Source organism: Lynx canadensis, chromosome C2, assembly GCF_007474595.2.
Source record: "Lynx canadensis isolate LIC74 chromosome C2, mLynCan4.pri.v2, whole genome shotgun sequence".
NCBI lineage: Eukaryota > Metazoa > Chordata > Mammalia > Carnivora > Felidae > Lynx > Lynx canadensis.
The window spans coordinates 45,242,528-45,262,759 of record NC_044311.2 but is presented as its reverse complement, the minus strand read 5'-3'; the positions used below and the strand labels follow the sequence as shown (position 1 = coordinate 45,262,759).

At 40.8% G+C, this 20,232-nt stretch overlaps 1 protein-coding gene across 1 annotated transcript in view; it reads left to right on the top strand.

The window, feature by feature from the left end:
* Positions 1–14,259, top strand: part of ERICH6 (glutamate rich 6) — a 29,376-nt gene extending 15,117 nt beyond the window's left edge. Inside the window, exons 11-15 of the mRNA XM_032594581.1 lie at positions 572–717; positions 3,204–3,289; positions 5,884–6,039; positions 9,185–9,413; positions 13,985–14,259. Of these exons, the coding sequence (XP_032450472.1) occupies positions 572–717; positions 3,204–3,289; positions 5,884–6,039; positions 9,185–9,413; positions 13,985–14,248 (881 nt within the window). The 3' untranslated portion in view covers positions 14,249–14,259. The remainder of the gene's footprint in view (positions 1–571; positions 718–3,203; positions 3,290–5,883; positions 6,040–9,184; positions 9,414–13,984) is intronic.
* Positions 14,260–20,232: the final 5,973 nt, after the last annotated feature.

Sequence of the window (20,232 nt, the reverse complement as noted above, 5' to 3'; positions counted from 1 at the left end):
CCTCTACCACTCAGAGCTATTGAAAAGTACTTAGAGGGGCGCCTGGGTGACTCAGTAGGTTAAGTGGCTGACTCTTGATTCCAGCTCAGGCCATGATCTCATGGTTCGTGAGTTTGAGCCCTGCATCGGGCTCCAACTGACAGTGCAGAGCCTGCTTGGGATTCTCTCTCTCTCTCTTTCTCTCTCTCTGCCCCTTCCATGCACTCTCTCAAAATAAATAAACTGAAAAACAAACAAAAAAAAATTTAAAAAAAAGATACTTAGGAAAGACGGACATTTGTTTTGGTTTAAACTAAATCCCTGGTACAAAGTTCCTTAATATTCAAGTGTTTCCTACTAAACACAAAGCCAGAAAATTCCACTTAATGAAAATCATCATTCTTTGCTTAACAAGGGAATGTCTTTATTTTTTAACAAAAGAACACACTCACTTTAATTTAATGAAAGCCTCATTTTTCTGCCATTAAAAGAAGTCTGATGAATCAATACATTTGTAATAAGGTTTGCAATTTCATTTTAGAAGAGAGGTTTTGGAAAATTTAAAACAAATATGTGATTCTTTTCCCATTAGAGCCAAAGCACTTAAAAACAATTTCTTACCAACTTTCCGTGGATATTCCAGAAAAAGAGCTATTTGATGACAGACTACTTGATTTCCAACTAGAAAACAGAAACATATCCATTGTTTGTTGTGATGCTAGAATAGCATGTGGAAAGGTAATTATCTTGCCTTTTTTTTTTTTTTTTTTTTTTACTTGCTATTCTTTAAAATCAGTTTTACCTGAAGTTGTAAAAGCTGTCATAATGAATACAACAGGTTGGCTACATGACACATTTAACTCTTTGTCAAGAAGAAATGGTACAGATGTGGCTTTTTAGCTTCTACTAGACTTTAAAACAATGTTTTTACATGTTTTATGGTAGTCTATTTTGGCTAAAGCCTTTTTATTTTAAAATGTGATTGTTGTACATTAAAAAATGTTTGGAACGCTTAAAAACTAAAAAAGAAGGGGAGAAATATCACCAAAACCTCAAGCACTTTCCCAAAATCATTGTTAATATTTCAACATGAACAAACTGGAAAACACCAAAGGAAAAAAAACCTTAAAAGCAGCATAGAAAAAGAAATTCTGTTTATATTTAAAGGAAAAGAGTTAGAGGGCTGCCTGCGTGGCTCAGTTGGTTAAGCATCCCACTTTGGCTCAAGTCATGATCTCATGGTTCATGGGTTCGAGCCCTGTGTCAGGCTTTATGCTGACAGCTCCGAGCCTGGAGCCTGCTTCAGAGTCTGTGTCTCCCTCTCTCTCTGCCCCACCGCTCACACTCTGTCTCCCTCTCTGTCTCAAAAATAATAAAACATTAAAAAAAAAAATAGAGAAACTGTCAGATAACCTCCCAACAGCAACACTGGAAGTCAGAAGACAGTGGAATGTCTTAAAGAAAATAGTGGTCAATCCAGAAGTTGATAACCAGCTAACATATTTTTCAAGAAAATATGGCCCCCCAAAACACTGTCTGGTAAAGTCAAAGATAATTTGTCACTCTTAGCCCTTCATTAAAGGAAATTCTAAAGAATGTACTTTGTGTCACTAGATGGTCTGAGATTCAAGAAGGATGAAAAGAAAGTGGTACATAGTTTTTATGGATAAAACTAAAAGTTGGCTAATAAAACAACAATAATAATAGCTTGTGGCACTTCAAAAAACAGAAAAGAATAAAAATACATTTAAAAATAGTACATGATGGGAAATAGGTTAAATGTAATTATGGTACTATAAAGCCCTTGGTTTGGGAGAAGGGCAAATATTAAACCTTAACTTCAGACCTTGATAAATTAAGTTTGCTTGCTGAAATTTCTAGAGTAGCCAGAAAAAATAACAGAAGCAGAGAGTATAAGTTCCAAATGCGTAGAGACAGAACAGAAAATAGGATTATATATTTTAATTACCCCCCTCCAAAAGACAAAATTGCATAAAGGAAAAAAAAACATAACAGGGAACATACAGAAAATATCAAGGAATGTTAGTAATTATATGTAAATAGGCTAAATATTCCAGTTAATAGACAAAGAATGTCAGATTAGTTCTTTTTTTAGGGAAAAAATTCCAACTAGATGGTTTATAAGAGACACATCTAAAATATAAGGATACAAGAAGATTATAAATAAAAATGATATATCATGAAAATATTAAAGAGTATTACTAGAGATAAAGATTACTTCATAATGATAAAAGTTTTAATCCACCAGGAAGATACAACATTACAAAATATTTTTCCCAGTTTAAGATAGGCTCAAAATATGTAAAGCAAAATTTCACAAGAGGAAAAACCTTTAAATCCATAATTATAGTGGGATATTTTAGCCTATCTGTCTCAAAAATTGCAAGGGTTATTAGATTAAAAAAGTAGTAATACAATAGAATATTTGAACAATCCATGTAATAAATTTGACCTAATATTTATGGATTGAAAGATTAAATATTTTAAAGATGACATCCTTCCCAAATTGATTTATCCATCCAATGCAACTGCAGTCTGTTGAAGTATAATTTATATACAGTAAGATTCACCTTTTTCGGATGTACAGCTCTATGAATTTTGGCAGTTATGTAACCACTACTACAATCAGTATATTGAATCTTTCCATTGGGCTAGAGCTGGTTTGTAGTCTCCCGTTTTGTTTTTACAGTAAGATGTGAATAAGGTAAAAATTAAAAAAAAAAAAATTCAAACAGATATGTAATGTCAGATCCCTGCCTGAAAACTTTTATCAAGTTATCTGCAGGGGTTAGGAATACTCTTTAATGATTCCTAAGGATTATTCCCGGTCACTGTTGCAGGGCCAAAAATTTATTTATTTAAAAAAATTTTTTTAATGTTTATTTTATTTTTGAGGGAGAGAGACAGAGTGTGAGTGGGGAAGGGGCATAGAGAGGGAGATACAGACTCTGAAGCAGGCTCCAGGCTCTGAGCTGTCAGCACAGAGACTGACACAGGGCTCAAACCCATGAATCACAAGATCATGACCTGAGCCGAAGTCAGACGCTTACCCAGCTGAGCCACCCAGGTGTCCCCCAAAAATTTTAATTAAGAAATACTTTGTATCACTGTCTAGCAAGCAAAGGATGCTTGTTACTATCATAATTGATGTGTTATATCTGGAACAATTAATGGTTAAGGGTCCTTTCATTTTTCGTGGTCAGATCATGAGGAATGAGCTCTTAGAGAAGCACTACAAACATGGGAGCAAGTTTCTGACTTCATTTCCAGATGGAACAACACAAATATTGTATCCTTTCAACAAGTTATTTTTATTAGTTTTATTTCTTTACAAAAATGATATAGAAAAAAATATATAGAAAGCTATAAAGAAAAAAAAAGTTATACCCCAAATCCCACCACCCAATGAAAAGCTATTAACATCTTATATAACTTTCCTATTTCTTTCTATGAGCATATATATATTTTTTTCATTTTTATTTATTTATTTTTGAGAGATAGAGTGTGTGCACAAGCAGGGGAGGGGCAGAAAGAGAGGGAGACACAGAATCTGAAGCAGGCTCCAGGCTCTGAGCTGTCAGCACAGAGCCCAATGTGGGGCTTGAACCCACAAACTGTGAGATTATGACCTGAGCCAAAGCTGGACACTCAATTGACTGAGCCACCCAGGTGCCCCTATATAATTCTTTAAAAATCAATTCTTCAACTAGCTATTCATATTTTATAACTTTCCCTTTCTGCATAATATGTAATAATGTTATGAGTATATAATATGCAATAAATATAGAGATACACTGCCATTTTTATAACCATAAGGTAGTTAATAATGGGGATGTATTACAATTCATTTAACCTAACCACAAAGGTTGTTTCACTTTTTTTTTTTTTTTTTTTGCTACTATATACAACAGCTAAATGTACAGCTTTGTGCAGACTTCTTTGCGTACTTATCACTTATTTCCTTGAATTAAATGCCTAGATGCCTAGGGGTAGAAATTCTGGGTAAGAAATTACAGATATTTGGGGTGCCTGGCTGGCCCAGTCAGTAGAGCATTTGACTCTGTATCTCAGGGATGCGAGTTCAAACCCCACTTTGGGGGTAGTGGTTACTTAAACACATACACACACACACACAAAACCTAAAGAAATCTGAATAAATTATTAAAAAAAGAAATTACAGGCATTTTAAAACTTTGGTAGACTTTCTCCCCCCAGAAAATATGTACCGATTTACACATCTGTGAGCAGCACATTATTTTTTAGTACAAAAATTCAGTATCTGTTTTATGAAACGCTAAGTGATTCATCACTTGAACTTCTGCCTGATGGCCAAGCCATTTGCTATTCTGACATAAAGGCCATTTAATACTTTTAGGAAAGTAAAAAACAAACAAAACTATAAAATGAGGTGGGCTTTTTGGTGACTAAAGGCCCCAATTTTTAGGAGAAAGTCATGTTTAGTCATAGTTTCCTAAAAGTCTAGTCAAATCCCAATAATCAACCAGAAAAATAACTTTCATGTCATAGGAATTATAATGAAGTTTTAGTCTGTAGGCCCTATGAGAAAGAGTGTAAGTTTTGTTTTAAATAAATACATTTAAATAAATACAGTACATTTTAAATAAATCTCCCCTTCTTTTATTATTATTATCAGTTAATTCCCTGGCTTTAATTCTTGAAGGCCATGGCTGCTTTTCAAAATGATTCAGAGTCAATCTTGTGTTTACTTCACCTCTGGGCTTCTGATCAGCTTAGATAGGACTGAGTATTAACGGTAAATTATCCTCAGTAGACTTTATTCTTTTTGATGCTATTGTAAATGGAATTATTTTCTTAATTACACTTTCAGTGCTGCTAGTATATAGAAATACAATTCACTGCTAGTATATAGAAATACAATTTATTTTTATATGTTGGTCTTGTAGCCTACAACCCTGCTGAACTTGTTTGTTCTAATATATTGTTTTGTGGATTCCTTCGGATTTTCTAAATACAAGAGCATGTCATCTGCAAACAAAGTTTTACATCTTTCATTTGCAATCTGGATGCCATTCATTTCTTTTTCTTGCATAAAATTTCCCTGGTTAGAACGTTTAGTGTAATGTTGAGTAGAAGTGGGGAGAATGGACATTTTTGTTTAGTCACTGATCTTAGCGGGAAATCAGTCTTTCACCATTAAGTATGATGTTAGCTGTGGGTTTTTGTTAGACATTCTATTAGATTGAGGAGTCTCCCTTTCATTCCTAGTTCACTGAGTTGTTATCATGAAAAGATGTAAGTTTTTGTCAAATGCTTTTTCTTTTTTTTTCTTTAAAAAAATTTTTCTTTAATGTTTATTTATTCTTGAGACAGAGACAGAGCATGAACAGGGGAGGGGCAGGGAGAGAGGGAGACACAGAATCTGAAACAGGCTCCAGGCTCTGAGCTGTCAGCATAGAGCCCGACGCAGGGCTCGAACCCACCAACTGTGAGATCATGACATGAGCTGAAGTCGGACGCTTAACTGACTGAGCCACCCAGGTGCCCCTCAAATGCTCTTTCTGTGTATACTGAGATGATTTTTTTTTCTTTTTATTCTATCAATATAGTATATTTCATTGATGGATTTTTAGATGTTAAGCCAACCTTGCATTCCTGGGATAAATTCCTCTTTATCTAATACTATATAATCCTTTTTATATGTCACTGGATTCCATTTACCAGTATTTTGTTGAGGATTTTTGTGTCTTGTAAATATACTTTGATCCCATAAAAAGCATAAAATCCTTTGTGTAATAACAGTAACTCCCATTCTAGGATGGTTTCAAAGGGCTCTCTCATAAATTTATACCCAGAATAGTCAAGGACCATTAGAACAACTCAAATAACCTTATCTAATCTCAGCTACCCATCTGGAAACCTAGCCATCATCCGAGTACCCAACAAAATAAATGGCTTCACTTGTATAGTCCAAGAAGACACGCCCACTGACCCTGCAATTTTAGCATTGCTAGATTCTTCTGGCAGAATTTCCTGCTATCATCCCAATGGAAATGTCTGGTAGGCTTCTAAGTTTCTCTTGCTGCCATTTGGCGGGGGGGGGGGGGGGGGGGGGGGGGGGGGAGGGGGGCGGTGGGGGTGTTGTGAAATTTTATTTTTTCTTTTATTTTTTCCAACTCTATTGAGATATAATTGACATTCAACATTGTGTAAATTAAAGGCATAAAGTGTGTTGATTTGATATACTTGATATATTTCAAAATGATTATCCCATTGCATTATCTAACATCTCCATCACATCACATAATTACCATTTCTTTTTTGTGTTGAGAACATTTAAGATACGCCTCTTAGCAACTTTCAAGTATATATACAGTATTACTAGCTATAATCTCTATGTGGTACATTAAATCCCTAGAACTTATTCATCTTATAACTAGAAGCTTTCTTTTTCCTTTGAAATGATAAGAATGGCTTTAAGATTTATTTAAGTTAGTCTTTGGCAGTAATGTTCAACTCAGAGAAATTTTTTATTTATGTCATTCCATTTGCTTCCCAGTGGAAAAATCCCAGGCAACTATGTAAAACAAAGCTCATCATATTCTTTCTATAAACAGCAAGAAACATGAACTATATGATTTCAATATTAGAAAAAAACTCTCAATAAACTATATGGTCACCCTAAGGATTTGGGATATGAATCTAGTGATCTTCCTAGAGCCTGTGCCCTGATAATGTTATACTGACTCATCTATGGAAATAATTTACAATGGATAGCTGCTACACTGTGTTGTTATAGTTTGTGTTTGTGTGTGTGTGTGTGTTATTATAATTTGAGATATATTTGTAACTGTTCCTATATTCCTATAGCCACAACCAACAATAACATACAAACAAAATCTCTAAAGAAATTAAGATCCTGATCCAATTTTGACCTACTAACTTATATACTCTATGACTTCACATTATTTCATTCAACCTGAAAAAATTAAATTTGGGTCTTAATTTCATTTATTTTTATTTTTTTAATATTTATTTATTTGTGAGGGAGAGATAGCGTACGAGCAGGGGAGGGGCACAGAGGGAGACACAGAATCCCAAGCAGGATCCAGGCTCTGAGCTGTCAGCACAGAGCCCAATATGGGGCTTAAACCCACAAACTGGGAGAATATGACCTGAGCTGATGTCAGATGCTTAACCGACTGAGCCACCCGGGCTGACCTTCAAATGCAGTTCAAACTCTTTGAGTTTTCAGAAAGAGATATTCTCCCCCCCTTTAAATTATTTACAGGACTAGCAATCTCATCTTGAGAAATTCTGTCAGTAATTGACAAAATTAGGACATTCTGCCAGTATTTGAAAAACTTAGGACATTTGTGGGTTTTTTTTTTAATTCTTTTTTTTAATGTTTATTTATTTTTGACAGAGACAGAACGCGAGTGGGTTAGGGGCAGAAAGAGAGGGAGACACAGAATCTGAAACAGGCTCCAGGCTCTGAGCTGTCAGCACAGAGCCCGACGCGGGGCTCAAACTCACGAGCTGTGAGATCATGACCTGAGCCGAAGTCGGACGCTCAACCGACTGAGCCACCCAGGTGCCCCTGTGTTTTTTAAGTCCAAAGCAGCACTCAGTCCATTATCCCTATTTGTATTACTGGAGAACTTCTACTCATCCTTCCGGGTTTAATAAAGCGATGCTTTATTACGTTTGGTGAGGTACTGTATTGTCACCAAATATTCATTGGTTTCTAGGACTTTTCCCTTGTCTGTGAAGTCCCCTGATCCAGCAGCTCAATTCCTGGTGCTCTGATGGAACTTCCACATCCTCTCACAGACCCCTTCTAGCTGCCTCTTGTGCAGCAAGCCCATCCCCCTGCTGGACTGATGTTCTTTGCTTTATGTTTTTTAATTTTTTTTTTAACATTTATTCATTTTTGAGAGCCAGAGAAAGAGAGAGAGGGAGAGCACAAGCAGGGGTGGGGTAGAAAGAGAGGGAGACAGAATCTGAAGCAGGCTCCAGGCCCTGAGCTGTCAGCACAGAGCCTGACGTGGGGCTCGAACTCATGAACTATGAGATCATGACCTGAGCGGAAGTTGGACGTTTAACTGACTGAGCCGCCCAGGTGCCCCTAGAAGGGTGTTCTTTGAAGCCACATTCTGAATCCTTACCACTACCAGCATGTGTCTGCACTCACAGAATATTTATCAAATGAACAATCTATGTACATAATTTTAGCCAAATATTATTTTCATCCCCATTTCGAGATGAAACCAAGCCTTCCTCCTCCCAGATACAGTAAGATAATTACCTCAATTTCTCATTTGCACTTTTGTTATTAGATCACTACCACTAATCAATAGTGGGGAAAGAAGGTGTTAGTTATCTTACTCTAGGGGCCGTCATGGCCAACTCGTCTAGTTAAAAAAATAATAATTTGTTATCAAATTCAGCCAACTCTCTAAATACCCAGAGCTCAAGAAAGGGGTGGTGATCCAAGTTGGGAGAAGGTGAGAGGGCATGAGGTAGAAGGGCAGTCATTAGTGCCACCAGATCGCACACTTGGTCAGGCTTGATATGTATGTAATGACGTAAAATGTAGTGTTGGCTATGCTGAGAGACTGGAGAGGCCCCATTAGTCTAACTTCCACCTTGTGCTCCATCACAGGGGTTTTCAGCTGCGCTCTGAGCCATCTCAGAGATGTTCCCTGAGCCACTCCTACCCACACCCGGCCCTGATGAGAGCCCTCCTGGAAGGACTCCGGGCTCCCAGGTGCTGGGTGCTACGAAAACACACCCATCCTGTACTGAGGCCAACTAGGCCTTCCCCCGCTGCTCTGCATTTCGTCCTGGAGAAAATCCAAGCACTGTTTTTCTCCCCTCTTTCAGGGATCGCCTGGTGTCCTGTATGTCTGCTCGTCCAGACTAATCCTTTCCTGCTTCCCCTTCATTCTTCCCAGCGCATAGTTTTCCAGACCCCTTTACCATCCTGGTTCTGCCTTTTGGACCCAGTCTGGACCCACTACTTCAAATTAGCATAAAATTCAGTGGCGGTATCACCATGCCAAAGGTTACCTGCGGTTTTGCACTCTCCATATGCTACTGGCTAGCATGAACTGTAGCTCCCCTTGGCCAGCAAATGACAGGGCTAATTTCAAGGTTGGATCATAACGTTACGTTTATAATTTTTAATTTCCTTTCTGCCCAGGGTATACATCAATATCTTGGGAGGTCAATATTCAGATCAAGCTGGCAACAGAGTAAGGGCTTGGAATTGGTCCAGTTCTGCCCCTACCTCACCCTTTGTGTCATTTAAACCTGTCTTTCTGGCTTTGAATCATTACATTGGAGTTCGCATCTTAGAACAAGACAAGATTTCAATCGCCTTTCTGGCAATGGGCCAACAGGCAAGAATCAGTGTCGGGACCAAAGTGAAGGTAGGTACATTTTTGAAAACAGTTCAAAGCACTTAGAATAATAAGAGTAAATGGCTTTTGTCGGTGTTATTACTCAGATTATACTTGCGTGTAATCTACGGCCTATTAAGAGTTTTGGAATTCAATGAAAAAAAACACATAGTGAAAATTTCAGGTGGAAATGAGGCAGCCTTATTGTTTGTTCTTCAGAAATTCCTTTTAGTTCACACTTAGATCCAACTAACATTTACTGTGTTTACTCTGAGACCAAGTAGTGTTGCTTTGGGGGTTTGGTTTTAGGGTTTTGTACCGTGTTTGTTTCTCCACTGTGCTATAGTAGAAAGCCCTGGACTGAGTCAGGAGACCTGGGTTCTCACCATGTGCAAGACCACACATATGTGCCATCTCCTTGGAGACACTTCCCAGACCTCCTAGTCCTTTGCCCAATCACGGCCTTCTCTGGGTCGTGCACGTACTGCCCTTGGTCCCTATGCTCACTGAACCATGCTGCCTTACCTGCCCTTATGGCTGCCTTTCCTACTGGATGGTGAGCTCCGGAAGCACAAAATCTCTGCCTTACTGATTCCTCTATCCCACCCAGGGCACGGCTCAGAGGACATGCTCAGCGACTGGCAACAGTTAATATCCTGGTCTTCGGGTTACGGGGATGTAGTTTCATACCTCAACCTTGCCGCTTAGCTTAGTGGGTGAACTTGAACTTCACGGCCCTTCTCTATTAGATATGGATAATGCTTCCCACCAAATAGATGGCTGTGAAGATTCAAAGGGAATGCAAAGTACTTGGTGTGGTGCTTGGCACCGACAAAGTACTCAGTAAATGATAGCTCTCTCTGTTAGTCAATTATACCTCAATAAAGTTGAAATGTAGATAGATATAAAGAGAGATCTATGGGGGACACTGGGTGGCTCAGTCGGGTAAGTATCCGACTTCAGCTCAGGTCATGATCTTGCAGTTTGTGGGTTTGAGCCCTGCATCAGTGCAGACCCTGCTTGGGATCTTCCTTCTCCCTCTGTCTCTCTGCCCCTCTCCCACTGGTGCGTGCTCCCAGGCTCTCGCTCCCTCCCAAAAAGAAACATTCAAAAGTATGTATTTAAAAAAAGAGAGATCTATGTAGCATATCTAGTGTGCGGCTCCAAACACGCCCCTTCACCTCTGAGACCTTTCATTTCATCAATGATTAAAGGAAGAGATTGCTCCAGACCTCAAAGGTGTTGTCAACCTCTAAAAATTCAACACTTCTCAGTAAGTGGAAATAGGACCTCCATATTCAGTACAGGCAGGCCTATCTCATACACACCAAACAGAAGGGAGACTTCAGATCCAGCCAACAGGGACTGAGGATCTACGAAGTGCTCAGCACTATCCCTGCCACTTGCCATCAGTCCGGCCACCGCAGTCAGCTGTTCAGGCTCCCAACTATCCAGCGGCTTCTAATCCTACTCAGAGTAAAAGCCAAGGTCCTAGAAGAGACCTGCAATCCTGTACAGGCTCTGGACTTCCTTAATGTTCCCTCTGTTCTGCTCTCTCCTCCCTCGGCGTGCTCCAGCCACGCTGGCCTTCTCACTGTTCCTCAACAACACCCAGCATATCCCTGCCACAGGGCTTTTGCACCTGCTCTTCCCTCAACCTAAAACACCCCTCCCCTACTTAGCACACAGCTGCTGCGCCACTTCTTTCAGGTTTCTGTTCAGAGTCCTCTCTCCAGCACCCAGTCTAAACTAGTAGCGCCTCCTCCCCACCCCCACCCGGCCCTCTCTGTGCCTGTCTGGCCATATGGAGTCCTCTGGTTTTCTTTCCCTTCTAAATAGTTTGTCCTACTTTGGTTTCTTCAACTCCGTAGTTAATTGCATTTTCAAATAGATTTTTACAATTTGCCATCCTTCTCTTGTTCATTTCTACATGATCAAGGAATATGGCTTGCACTGTTTTCCCTGCTGTTTGAAATGTATTTATCATTTTTATTGGTGGCCGAGTCCAGAATTTTTGTGACTGTTCCATGTATATTCGACCCCCCAAAAAAGTGCACTGTTGTCACAAGCTTGTGTATGTCTACTGGTCCCACTGACACTTCTCTATCCTTTTCTTTTTATATTATTGGCTTACTTCTTTTTTAATTTTTTTTTTTTCCAACGTCTATCTATTTTTGGGACAGAGAGAGACAGAGCATGAACGGGGGAGGGGCAGAGAGAGAGGGAGACACAGAATCGGAAACAGGCTCCAGGCTCTGAGCCATCAGCCCAGAGCCCGACGCGGGGCTCGAACTCCCGGACCGCGAGATCGTGACCTGGCTGAAGTCGGACGCTCAACCGACTGCGCCACCCAGGCGCCCCAATTATTGGCTTACTTCTGAGCAAACTATGAAAGATGATTGCGAACTTGTTCCTTTCTCCCACTATTCCTATCAGGTTTTGCTTTCTGTGTCTTTAGAAATATAGGTTAGGAAATTACAGATGCTGACCATCTTCCTGGGGTTTTCCTCGCTTATTCGCTCTTCAGCTGTGCCCATTATGTGAGTTAGTGTTATCAGTGAAGGTTTTTCTTTTTGACAACAACAACAACAAAACTGTAACATTATCAATAGGTGTTATTCCCAATTTCCCTCCTGGCGACCTTTGCCTTAAATGCTATTCTACATGGTGTTAAATTGCTACACCTGCTTTCTTTTTAGTTAGCATTTGCTTGGTACATTTTTTTTTCATTCTTTGATTTTCAGTGTTTTTATACAGTTTTAGACGCGTCTCTTGCAAACAGTATATAACTGGATTTCGTTGTTTTCCTCAGCCTATTAGACTCAATCTTTTAATACATTGTATTTTAATGGTCACTCTAAAATTGTTAACACAACTTTTTTTTTCTATGTGCATAGAATTAATTTCTAAGTCTTCTAGTTATTTCTTCTCTTTGACAACCATTCTCTCAAAGTCCTCAGAAAATATTAACCACATATATTCCAAAGCCTCCCTCTGGCTACGAATGCTGTCTCCTTGAGTATTAGTATCCCTTATAAGTAAATCTGTCCTCTCTTTCACGGCCTCAATTTTCCTCAGATATTTGGTGATTCCTGGCCATGTGTTCATTTTGTAATTGAGGATCCTGGCTTTCCTGCATGTTCTGCTTACTGAAGTTAGTTTGTGGGGACTGTGGGAAAGTAAAGGTACTGCAGAGGGGCAGAAGGCTGGCCCCAGTGCCAGACTTCCAGCCCCAGCCTGGGGGCGCCATGGTTCAACGTGGAGGGCGAGGTGAGGGCTGGCTCCCAACTGGTCATCCTAATATTTACCTCAGGGCCCCTCCTGCTTCTCACTTTTATTAATGTTGATCTCAGATTGTGTGTGTTTTGGGTTAGTGGTTTCATTTGGTCATTTCTCTCTCTGTGGATATGGTCCTGTTTGCTTTATGATTTTCAGGAATTCAATAAGATTATTCCTGCTGATCAAATTCTTTTCTATTTCCTTTTTAAAAATTTTTTTTTATTTAAAAAAAACGTTTTTTAATGTTTGTTTATTTTTGAGAGAGAGAGAGAGAGAGACAGAACACGAGCGAGGGAGACACAGAATCCGAAGCAGGCCCCAGGCTCTGAGCCGTCAGCACAGAGCCTGACGTGGGGTTCGAACTCATAAACCGCAAGATCATGACCCCAGCTGAGGTCGGACAATTAAACGACTGAGCCACCCAGGCGCCCCAAAAATCTTTCCTATTTCCTATAGCCATTGTCAATTTACTCTCTTAAAAAGTTTTCTGTCATCTTCCGGAATTTGGGATTGAAGGGAAATCAAAAATGCTGGTCCATTCCTGTTATTCATCCATCTCATATTCCTCTGTCCCTCCCTCCCTCCTTACCTTCTGATGCAGGGAGGGATGAAAATGCTGTGAGTTCTTGTATCCCTTGCAGGTAAGTGGTCACTCTGCTTGCAGGACGTAGCAGTTCAGCTTGTATTTAGCCCACCCACTGAGGCCGGCCCTGAATCCACGCCCTGGAAACATTCAGGCAAGACCGTCCTACAGAGCCATTTCCCTACCTGCAGCTGCAAGGAGACCATCAGCCTGAATCACCAAAGGCTGTGAGGAGGGGTCATGGAGAGATTAATGTGGAATGGCCTCCTGGTGGGAGGGGCACGTTCTGGAAGGAAAGGAATTTCAGCCATCCGGGTCCTTCTTGAAAACTCAGCTCGGCTGCTACCTTCTCTGAGGAAGGCTGCCCACTCAGTGCCTTTCCTAGCTCCAGTCCAGCACGGACCATGCTCTCCCCACGGGGCATCTCCCGGGGAAGGGGCTGTGTTTGCGGCATCTTTGTGCTCCCCTCAGCATATGCTCATAAATTACTTGCATAAATTGTAAGCCCTTGAAAGTACCCAAATTCTATGTGCTCTGGCCTGCTCTGGTCTCTCGTATCTCCACGGCATTTCAGCCCCTTCCTCCTCCGGGTTAGAATAACACCACCACGGCCCCCTTGTGTAGCTAACGAGACTCGAGGGATTCCAACTCCAAATTAGTACCACCCCACACCTCCTCCTGCCTCCCGGTTTCCACAGATGGACCCTGAGCTTCTCTTCTCTTTCTCTGTGCTGAAAAGCTACCTAACCCTGAGGAGATTCCAGTTCTCCGATACCTGAATGGGGATGACCTTCTTCTGCTGGCCCATTTAATAAAGATTCGACGCCTGTTTCACAAACTTGAAGGATGTGCGAATTTCCCCTCCAGCCAGGTTTGGGAAAAGTTGAAGCTACCTTCCTACCTGTCTTCACTTTCTCTAAAACTAATTGACCTTTGTCACAATTCCGGTGTAAAGCAAGATACAATAAGAACAATAGAGGCTATAATAAACGAAAATATTTAATGCTGGCACTCCCATTTGTTTTGTTTTTCGGGGGGAGGGGGTGTGTGCGAGATTTCAAGTAAGTGTAAGGACCAGGAAATACCAAGAAATATGCTCTATTATACATTTAGAATACGGCCTGAGTCATCACTGGGTTACATCTGTAGTTGGAAAATGAAATCCGCTCTTCAGGACGCCAGAAGAGGAGCAAACAGCACCAAAGCCAACAGCACCAAAGTGAGAGGCAGGAGCTCTTCGGGGCGGGCTACAGCCTCACCCAGGAGCGCAGGGTCACAAAGTGCCATTTACCCCACGGGGGCCCCGCCTGCCGTCAGCCAGGCTGCTGCTTCTCTCCCACCTAGCAAACCTCAGGTCTCTCCCCAGAAGTCAACAGAGGTGCCTAGACTCATGGCTTGATCAGTGTTAGATGCCTCTCTCTCTTTTTTTTTTTTTAACTTTGCCTTTTCCCCTCTCTTTTCACTCGTGAGTGAACTTCCAGTTTCTATCAAGTGAGACAAATATTAAACTAATTGGAATAATGTGCATCCATATAGCTCTGGAAAAATAGCACACAACAGTACAACGTCTAACAGTGACAACAAAGCCTTCACTGAATCTGTTTTTGGGTGCGGAACCCATAGTGGATACTGAATAAAGCCTTGGTTAATTGGAGACCGGAGAGAGAACGAGATGCCATGTTTTCCCTCGTTGCTTCATGTTTAGTGACAGAATGTTATTTAAAAGTATCTTTACTTTAGGGCCATCTGGGTGGCTCCGTCCATTAAGCACCCAACTTTTGATTTCAGCTCAAGTCACGATCTCAGGGGACCAAGTCCCACGTTGGGCTCCCTGCTGAGTGTGGAGCCTGCTTAAGATTCTCTCTCTTTCGGGGGGCGCCTAGGTGGCTCAGTCGGTCAAGCTTCCGACTTCAGCTCAGGTCATGATCTCACGGTTCGTTAGTTCGAGCCCCGCGTCAGGCTCTCTGCAGACAGCCCGGAGCCTGGAGCTGCTTCAAATTCTGTGTCTCCCTCTCTCTCTCTCTGTCTGCCCCTCCCCTGCTCATACTCTTTCTCTCTCTCTCAAAAATAAATAATAAACATTAAAAAAAATTAAAAAAGATTCTCTTTCCTTCTGCCTCTTTTCCCCACTCATGCTCTCTCTCTCTCAAAAAAAAATTATCGTTACTTTAAAAATGATAATTACATGTAATAAAGAAATTGATGCTGCTTCTTTAAAAATGTATTAAAAATAAAAATGTTTCCAAGTGAAAAATAGTTGTATCTGTATCTACTATTCTATTAGGGTCATATTTCAAGGCAGTTTTATTTAAAGGATTGAGTTGTTAAAAATAATAATAAATCTTATTTTGAATATCTATATATATTGGGGTATGCCACACATTTTATGTATCAGTGTCAGCTTTTCTATATGTCTATTTTAGGTAATCTCAGTTTTGAATAATCCATTCTGCTAAATCATGGGTTGTTTTTTCTCTTCTCAGTTTTTCACAATAAAAGCCTCTTCAAAAAAATTAAACTCTTAGGGCCACAAGGTTGTCATATACTAGTACTGCACAAATTGAGGGAGAAGAAAACACTTTAAATGTGTAGGTTTCTCCAGATGTAAATGTTAAAGAAACTACTGATGTACTTCGAGCTTAAAGCAGTACTTCAAATCTTTGTCTCTCTTTATTCCTGACCTGAGGGTTACTTTTTTATTTTGTTTATGCATAGTTCAGATCTTACACATTTTTTGACAGATAAAATGATCACCTTTTAAGAAGATACATATATGCACTTCAATGAAACTGGTACGTAAAGGGATTAAAACACTCTGCTCCAGGAAAAGTTGGCCGCAAAGTGTGCTCAGCAAAGCCCTGCCGGGATCAAGATGTAAAAAAACATGTCCAGAGTATTAGCCTAAGCAAACCTTTTCCACTGTATGAGCCAAATATTTTAAAGTACATTTTGTTGGTGGCCTTTTATGCTAACACCATAAATGGTTAAAGTAACACCATCTCCTTGTAGAAAATTTGGGAGATTACAGAAAAGTATAAAGATTTTAAACGTGCTCATAATCCGACCACATGGTGATGGCCATCTCTAATATTGTGCTCCATTTATTTCTAGGCCCTTATCTGTATTCACGTATGGATGTGTTTTTGAAGAAAAAAAAAATTCAAGCAGAGAAATCAGTCATTGCCAATAAGAATTTTGAAAGATAGGAAGAAAACTAAATTTCTACTCCCCAAAGAAAGTTATAGAAAATTAAACTCTATTTAACAGAGAGATACCAAATAAGCCAAATAAATTAAATGCACATTATTTGTTAGTAAAGAAACAAGTATCTTCTGGAACTGTTAGTATTTCCATTTTCACTTATAAATTTTCCACCAGCTTATAAAAAAACTAAATGAACAAATAAAGCAAAATCTTTTAGAGTCTAACTTTTCACGGAGGTGCTAAATAAAATTGGTAACATTTGGGATGCCAATCACATATTTACGAGCAAATGTTATACTTAATAATTTTTTAAAAACACAGAACTGCACTGCATTTTTCTCCAACTATGTTAGATAATACACAAAAGAAGATTTAAAAATAGACTTTCATTCGAATTAATTTATTATGATTATTCTGTTGTTTCATTTTCCTACAAGACAACAAATATTGTGTGTGTATATTCCACGCTCTACCTTATTCCAGACACAAGGTATGGAATCCTTCAGGAATATATTCAACATAGAAAACTAAAATCATTTTAAAGAACATAAATACGATTGAGGCAATACGGAATGAGTTGAACTGTTTCAAACACACCTCCCCTAATCCCCTTGCTAAAGCTGACACAAGACAATCTGTAATGAAAAGATAACCCTCTTCAAATTATGCGTTTCCTTAGAGGGAGGGTCTTATCAGACACTACACTTGATCTTAGCCAAAAGGCTCAGAAGCGATGGGGACTGTCTTTTCAGTTTTTCCACTACAGCACAGAGTGAAATCCGGAAATGAGGAATACCCGCATTTGAGCCAAACTAGCAAATCAAAAGCAGGCGATAAAAAGACTGTATGTGTGTCCACAGCCAGAAAGAGAACCCCTGAAGTTTCTCTGTCACACTTCGTGGTGACCCAGCAGTAGACAATGCACACAAGAGTGTGGGCGGAAAACAACACCGCTATTCGCATCCACTCTTTACATACTGCTCTACAGGACTGGCCCTGGGAAACGAAGATGGCAGTGCCACGTCCATCCATATTCTTCAGAGATGATGCTCAGTTGAATCACTGTCCAAATAACACAGACGCTTTCTCTGTGTCACACTATGAAGCAAAGTGACAACACACTGCTTCTTGCTCCCTTGTTCACGTGAAAACATATAAACACTTAACAAATGTTGACTGAATAAACAAAGTGAAATCTCTGCCGGGGATGTACACGGGGGTGGAGCAGAATTCTGGGCGTCTGGTCACTGCTCGACCCATGCCTGATAGTGCGGGATGAGGACAGACTAACGGTGCCTCATTCAAAGTCTGGTTCTTACCTCAGCAGTCTGTGGAAAACCTGGTTTTCTCTGGAGCTGAGCGGCCACGGGTTACAAATTCCTGTCAGACACACGGCTGGCACTGTCTCTCTAGACCCTGGATGTCTTAATAAACCAGGTTCTCATTCCAGGTCTAGAATTCATTCCATCTACTTATTTGTTCATCTGCTTAATAAACACTTATTAAATGACTACTGTGTGCCAAGCACTAATGATACAAAGCTTAAAAACATATTTCCCTCTCCTCAGGGAAAAAGAGACCATGACAAACAATGAGGTTAAGGGCAGCGACTGGAAGTAGTACAGGGAGAACGCCAAAGAGACCGCCTGTCCCAGCCCAGGAACGAGGTGTCATGAGGGGTGGAGGGCACAAAGGTGAGTGAATCAACTGATCAGTCTCAGAATAATCATCGTATTTTCTCCCAGAAGCAACAAGTAATCCTTTAGGAGGTCAGCTGGATTCAGGAATCACAGGTGATTCAAGTGATGCTCACAAAGTCACCACTACCCAGATGATGAGTAAATGCATATATGCTCGGCCCCTTGAGGAGTCTTCCACACCATCAGTTGGCAAGAAAGGGCCAGAGATGACTAAGGCAAACCCCATCCTCTACCAAGCACTTACGGAAGCCACGATGACCTCCAGAAAGACGGAGAGAGAAGGATGGTAGTCATCAGTTCCAGGCACTGAGGCTAGAGGGGGATGGTCTGACTTTAGTCCAAAGAGAAAGATTCAAGGGCACCTGGGTGGCTCATTTGGTTGAGAGTCCCAACTCGATTTTGGCTCAGGTCATGATCTCACAGTTCATGCTGAGAGCAGGGAGCCTGCTTGGGATTCTCTCTCTCCTTCTCTCTCTACCCCTCTCCTGCTAGCGCTATCTCAATCTCTCTCAAAATAAATAAACATTTAAAAAAAAGAAAAGAAAAGAAAAGGAGAAAGATTCAACTGTGGATAGATTCAACGCCTGAGATCTTGGGACGTCTCAGAAGGGCATAAATAGCACTAGACAGGGTGTCTATATAGGATACTATCAGGGTCCTCTACATTCACCCCAATCTATACACCAGTGGTCAGCAAAATACTGGGACAGTGAATGCGAGAGAAGCGATAAGAAGGGGTAACAAGTTACCAAGTAGAGAAAGCGTCTATTCATTCACTCAGTAAAGATTTGGCACGTGTCAGGCATTGTTTGTGGCTCTCATGGCATTTACATTCCGGTGAGAGAAACAAAGTAAGCAATTTCAAATTGTGATAAATACAATGAAAAAACACACAGAGTAATGTGAATGAGAGCCATGGGGTAATTAGGAAGACAAAGACGGGGACTCCTTTAAATTGTGTGGTCAGAGGAGGCCTCTCAGAAGGGCTGATTTTTAAAATTTTCTTTTTTTTTGAACGTTTATTTATTTTTGGGACAGAGAGAGACAGAGGATGAACGGGGGAGGGGCAGAGAGAGAGGGAGACACAGAATGGGAAACAGGCTCCAGGCTCTGAGCCATCAGCCCAGAGCCTGACACGGGGCTCGAACTCACGGACCGTGAGATCGTGACCTGGCTGAAGTCAGACGCTTAACCGACTGCGCCACCCAGGCGCCCCAGGGCTGATTTTTAAAGGTTAAGAAGAAACCAGTCATGCAATGAACTGGGAAGAGAGTGTTCCAGGCAGACAAAATGAGTTCTGAGGTGGGAATGAGTTTGCCTGTATGTTCCAGTCATAGAAAAAAAAAGCCACCCTGAATGAGGGGGGAGGCCGGGGTGGCCAGGTAAGAGGAAGCCAGATAAGGCAGGGCTGTGTATGCCATGGTAAGGAGTTTGGATTTTATTCCGCAAACACTTGTCCTTTTCTTTAAGGACAGTTTCAAGTCTGCAGAGTTGATCTAACTGCTCATTGCCCTGTACTTTTTCTCTGTCCTACCCAGTAATGATAGCTGGGAGCAAGGTTGAAACGCAGTAACACTCAAATACCTTTGGAGAAAATGTAAATTGGTGGCATCATTCTGGACAACAATCTACACTACCTAGGAAAGTTGAGGATGTGCGAACCCAACACATGGAAGTTCCAGCCCTACACGGATAAATCCTAGAGAAACACACATTTACACAAGAGGACAAAAAACAAGCTTGTGCTTGCAGCATTGTTTGTAATCACAAAACAAAATGTCCACCGACAGAAGAACAGGTAAACTGTGTTGTTATGGACTGAATGTTTGTGTTCCTCCAAAACTCATAGGTTGAAATCTAATTCCCAGTGTGGTGGTATTTGGAGGGGGTGGGGGTGGGGGCTTTGGAGATAATTAGGTCATGAAGATAGAGAGCCCTTAAGAATGGGAATAGTTGGGGGGCGCCTGGGTGGCGCAGTCGGTTAAGCGTCCGACTTCAGCCAGGTCACGATCTCGCGGTCCGGGAGTTCGAGCCCCGCGTCAGGCTCTGGGCTGATGGCTCAGAGCCTGGAGCCTGTTTCCGA